General features: G+C 47.2%; 1 protein-coding gene across 2 annotated transcripts in view; it reads right to left on the bottom strand.

Moving 5' to 3' along the window:
* Nucleotides 1–651: 651 nt before the first annotated feature.
* Nucleotides 652–6,000, bottom strand: part of SGCZ (sarcoglycan zeta) — a 563,963-nt gene continuing 558,614 nt past the window's right edge. For both annotated transcript variants that reach the window (XM_081209054.1, XM_081209053.1), the window contains one exon: nt 652–2,842. In XM_081209054.1, the coding sequence (XP_081065180.1) occupies nt 2,642–2,842 (201 nt within the window). In that variant the 3' untranslated portion in view covers nt 652–2,641. The remainder of the gene's footprint in view (nt 2,843–6,000) is intronic.

Raw genomic sequence — 6,000 nt, 5'->3', positions numbered from 1 at the left:
GAAGTTGCGCACATTGCTGGAGGAGTGAAGGAGAAACCGGAGAGGTGGCAGCAAGCACACTAAAGTAACAAGCAAACCTGCCCTGGCAATCAGTCAACTGTTTGAAACATGGGCTGCTTCAGGAGGAAAGATACTGATTTAGTGAGTCTTGCCGAATTCTGCAAGCTGCAAGATACATTTCTGCGGTGGCTCCCCGTTTGTAAAATGCTCTACTCAGGGAGGTTTGCCCAACACCTTTCTTACATATATCTTTAGATGCCAGGTGAAAATGTTTTCTTAATCAGCCAAAAATAGAGATTCTATGTCATTTTAAACATGTCTGTGGGAAGGAGAGAGATTGGTTTGTTTTTATTATGTATTTTGTGTTCTCGTTTTTTATTTTTATGTTGTAGAAAGGCGCTTCTGGATTTTATGCCTCGCCGACTGCCCAGGCAGCCCATTCCTTTTCAGCCAGCAAGGCATGCCCCACCCCTGAGGAGGCCACTCATTGGCCAATTTTGAACTGCAGCAGCTGACGGAAACTTGAGCCAGCTACCTACGTGGCCAAGGGGAATTCCCTCAATGGCTGCCTGACCATGTGCGTTCTGTTTTACTGCCCTGGGATGGTGACCAAGCGTGAGGATCTGCAACAATCGCCCGCCCGGTGGAAGGGGTGAGTGTCCATTTTGTGTTTTTATCTCGTGAACTGCCCTGTGATCTTCGGGTGAAGGGCAGTATACAAATTTAATAATAATGATAATAAAGGGACCCCTGACCATTAGGTCCAGTTGTGGCCGATTCTGGGGTTGTGCTGCTCATCTCGCTTTATTGGCCGAGGGAGCCGGCGTACAGCTTCCGGCTCATGTGGCCAGCATGACTAAGCCGCTTCTAGCGAACCAGAGCAGCGCACGGAATCGCCATTTACCTTCCCGCCAGAGCGGTACCTATTTATCTACTTGGACTTTGACGTGCTTTCGAACTGTTAGGTTGGCAGAAGCAGGGACCGAGCAACGGGAGCTCACCCCGTCATGGGGATTTGAACCGCCAACCTTCTGATCGGCAAGTCCTAGGCTCTTAACCCACAGCGCCACCCGTGCCCCTTAATAATGATAATAATTATCCTGAAAACAAGCTAAGCAGGTTCACAGAAAAAAGGTTGCCTGTCCCCTCCTCCATCCTTGAAGCCATATGCACCTTCACTCAAAATATGGAACTGGAGCTGCTGGGGTGGGGGCAGATAACAAATTGCCCCAAATTGGTCCAACAAGCAGTACCCCAGTGCCCCATTCCCACATGGTTCAGGAGGGTTTCCCTATCATTTGGAGATCCCTTTTAGGGGTGCATATGGCTGCCAGGGTGACCAAGGGCCAAACATTTTCCCCCATGAACTTTCTTAATTTATTTCAGAATCCTAATCATTATATTTTGAAATTGCACGGGAAGATCTGATAATAGCTGCTAACAAGAGAAAACGTCACCGCACTTTTTCACCGTGATAGTAATTCCAATGCACTAAATTCAGATGGCTTTGTTTAGCTGCAACTATTATGCTCCAAACCTGCCACTGTTTTGGGGTTGTATAGTGCTTTCCTCTACTTCATTTCAATGGACGAAGCAGGTCTATAGGCATTTTCATGTGTGCGCATGCATTTCCTGTCTCCATTGTAATGGATGAGGAAACCCACACATGTGAGAACTCAATGTACACCTGTGGGGCTCCAGTTCAAGGCATGGCTCTTTTTTCCATTATAAACTTCTATAACTTTAGAAAAATATTTATTTGGTCATCCATTTATCCATCACATCATCATGGGAATTTCTTCAGTGGTATATTCTCCCCCGACCCGGACCATTCGTTGACCCCAGAATGCTATTGTTTAAAGAAATTGCTTTGTATATAATCACTATGTAATCACTGAAGTGCTGAACAAAACTAAAATTGGGTCTTGTTTTCAACATGAATAGGTTATATTGCTAAGTGCGTCCAAAGAATTTTTCCTACAAAACCCCAGATGTAGGAGATAAACAGTAACAACGGATTGGCGATCGGGGATTCTGTCTCTTGCTGCTTAAAATGTGAATTGAATTTTAATTGTTTAGCAAAGCAAGCATCACACAATGCTCCAGAAGTTTTAAAAATCAGGGATAAAAGTTTACATCCAAAAGTGATGGGCATATGAAAATTGTGCTTTCAGACAGTAGAATTATTTATTATACCAATTCATCTCGCCTTTTGATTCTGGGAAAATTTGTATAGCATTATATCTATATCTATATATATTTATGTATTATATATATATATATATATTTATATATATGTGCAGATTCTCATTTACAGTTCCTGCAAAAATCTAAAACAATGTGCTTCACTTCATATATAGCAAAGGCACCTGTGTTATTCTCCCTTTTGGGCAAAAGGTGATACTAAGATCCAGGTTTCCTGATGAAGACAACCGTTTTTGTTCCCCCTTCTTTCTTCCAGTCGTTTACGTCCACGAGCCAGACAAAAAGGCCACATTGTCTTCCTGTTTACACCGGAAGAGGATGCTCTGTGGGCTGTTTCGGAGCTTCATGATGAGACGAAGGAAACCGGGCAGAACTGTGAAGCAGAGGGACAGTAACAAAAAGGCTATTCTGGTGTGAGGAGGGGTCGGGAGTCTTTTCAGCTCCACAAGCAGATGTTGCTACTGGACTGACACGTGGAGCCTGCTCCTGCCGGGGAAAGGTAAAGTTTACCATTGGGACAAACGCAGAGCTCATAGATAGTCTGTCGAGCTGCTGATGAGCTCGGCGGGGAGGAGGAAGAGGAAAAAGTACCCACTGGTAGATTTCCTAACCGGATTGAGTCCGCGTTTAAAAATATCTAGGAGGAAAAGAGAAGAGAAGAAAAAAAGAATGTAAAGCTCTTTTCATGGTGTATTGATTATTGCCCCCCCCCCCCAAAAAAAAGCTCAACAACTTTGGTCACTCTAATGGGTAGGTCACTGCCAGTTTTTTATAGTGGGTGTAGATTGCAGTCTCTTGGGAGCTGGACATGCCTGGTGTATATGATAGATGCCTCCCTATCATGTGTGGATGGTGCCATTTTGGCTGCAAAAGCAACCACACTCACCTACGGATATCAGGCATAGAGGGAATGATAAATACATGGGGCCTGGTTGAACATTCTCTGTCCGCTAGCACAGGAGTTGTTTAAAGGTTGTGCAACAAAGGAAACCCAGAGCACTACAGTGGACACTTGGTTTGCGAATGTGATCTGTGCGGGTTGCGATTCAGTGCGTCTGCACAAAGCACAATTTAGCGCTTCTGTGCATGCGTGACTGCCGAAACCTGCAAGTAACCCGTTCCAGTACTTCTGGGTTTTGGCAGTCCGCAACCTGAAAAAATGTAAGCTGAAGCATCTGTAGCCTCAGGTCTGACTGCAGTTGCACAACAGCTGACTCGTGTTGTGGAGGGAGACAAAGGAAAGGGAGCAGCTTCTTTCCTCTTGTGCCAGCATTGCTACGCCTATGACTGCCACCTGACAGGGAAGGGAAAGGGGAGAGTTTGGGAGGTGTCCTTTGGGGACAGTGAAGCTTTGAAAATCAAACCAATGTCTTTTTGGAGAAAGCTGTATCAATTCCAAGGTAATTATGGGAAGCTGCCCAGAGTGGCTCAGGAAACCCAGCCAGATGGGCAGGGTATAATAATAATAAGTATTATTAGTATTAATTTGAGGACAGCATTGGGGGACTCACCCATTTCCAGTAAGGATAAATTGGATGCAGTTTGCTATGGAGTATGGCAGGAATTCACTTCTTTTTATAACTTACCTCTAGGGTTACCACAGATATGAGCAAAAAGCTCATGTCCAATTGGCATATGGAGCTCCCATTGGCCAGGCAAGCATCCTGAAATGGCTGGCTGCTCACTGGCAGAAAGTCCAATGGAGGGCTGTAGACTGACAGCCCTCAGAACCAACAGAATGGGTTTAACTGTTACAACTGCTGTTAGCTTTTTTAATGATGCCTTTTACGATCTTCAGAGTGGCAACAGTGGTGTAAAAGCATGGCAGCAGTATTTTAAAAGCTCTTGAGCTTAAATACTGATACAAGGCTGAGGCTTTAAGTATTTCCTGCATTATAGCAGCTGCCGAGGGACACATTAGTGCGACTCAAGCTCAAGCCTATGGAAAGCAATGGGGCTCCATGGCAGTGTAATGACTACCTATAAATTACTTCTTGGAGCAATTCAAACCATCGTTATTTTCATGCCATGTGTGGTTTGGGCCGATAGTCAAATGTGGATATAAAACTGAAAGCTGGGATATAATAGCATGCAAGTCATCAAAGTTTTCAAAGCACCTTTTAACACTTCTTCCTTTTGGTGATCTTGATTTAACTGTGGCCTGTTTATCAGCACCGCTAAGTGGAAGGAGCATTTTTCATCACTAATGTAGCAATTATATTTGTACGTTAGTGTATCAAAATAATGAAGTTTGAAAAGAGCCGTGAAAGTGAAAAAGAACTGTATAATTCACAGCACACTGAAATATTTAGAATTTGCTGTTCATTTAAATATCCCCTAGTCATCAGTGCCACATAGGAAAGGAAGCATGATGTTTGTGCAATTTTCAGTCATTTATTATGACAGCTGTGCATGACTTGTGACCTGCAAAGCTGAATGTGGACCATCAGGCATTTGCTGCCTGTATTCTGCCAACGTCTGCCTCCTGCTTTCCCAACAGTGCCTCCTTTGCAGACAACAAAATTGCCTCCCCTTGAAAAGTCACAAACATGGCCATCATGCCGGGAATAGCTCTGAGACATGCCACACAAGACAGAAGTGACAGAAGGAGCAACATGGATTGGTAGGGCTGGGTTATGATTGGGAAGGACTCCTCAGTAGGAATGTCTTGACCAACGTGGAATTTCTGAGGTGAGGTTGATGACTCCAGTGCTGCTCACATCCACTCTTAAATCACTCCTATACCATTTTAACAGCCACAGCTTCACCTAAAGAATTCTGGGGTTGTTAAGGACGCTGAAAGGTCTTAGGACATCATAGAGCTACTTGGACCCTGTCCATCTGACTGGGTTGCCTCAGCCCATTGGGAAAAGCCACGACTGTCAACGTGGTAGCAGAGTGTTTTAAATGTATGATGTGGATATGATCACTTTCGATGCATACTGCATACCGTATTTTTCGCCCCATAGGACGCACCGGCCCATAGGACGCACCTAGTTTTTTGGGGGGGAAATAAAGGGGAAAAAAATTATTTTCCCCCAGATGCGCTGCGCTAATCCTGAAGCTTGGGGCGTGCAGAGCTCCGCACGCCCCAAGCTTCTGGGTGCCGGCAAGCAGTCCGCTAGCCCTGGGAGAGCCGCGCGGCTCTCCCAGGGCTAGCGGACTGCTGCACTAATCCTGAAGCTTGGGGCGTGCAGAGCTCAGCGCGCCCCAAGCTTCTGGGTGCGAGCAAGGTCTCCGCTAGCCGTGGGAGAGCTGCACGGCTCTCCCAGGGCTAGCGGACCGCTGCGCTAATCCTGAAGCTTGGGGCGTGCAGAGCTCCGCACGCCCCAAGCTTCTGGGTGCCGGCAAGCAGTCCGCTAGCCCTGGGAGAGCCGCGCGGCTCTCCCAGGGCTAGCGGACCGCTGCACTAATCCTGAAGCTTGGGGCGTGCGGAGCTCAGCACGCCCCAAGCTTCTGGGTGCCAGCAAGGTCTCCGTTAGCCATGGGAGAGCCGCGCGGCTCTCCCAGGGCTAGCGGACCGCTGCGCTAATCCTGAAGCTTGGGGCATGCAGAGCTCAGCACGCCCCAAGCTTCTGGGTGCCAGCAAGGTCTCCACTAGCCTTGGGAGAGCCGCGCGGCTCTCCCAGGGCTAGCGGGGCGCTGCGCTAATCCCGAAGCTTGGGGCGTGCGGAGCTCAGCGCGCCCCAAGCTTCTGGGTGCTGGCAAGGTCTCCGCTAGCCGTGGGAGAGCTGGTTCTCCCACAGCTAGCGGATAGCTTCCTGAAGCCTGGAGAGCGAGAGGGGTCGGTGCGCA

This window comes from Podarcis bocagei (genome assembly GCF_964188305.1).
Source record: "Podarcis bocagei genome assembly, chromosome: 9".
NCBI classification, from domain to species: domain Eukaryota; kingdom Metazoa; phylum Chordata; class Lepidosauria; order Squamata; family Lacertidae; genus Podarcis; species Podarcis bocagei.
This window is presented reverse-complemented; position numbering and strand designations above follow the sequence as displayed.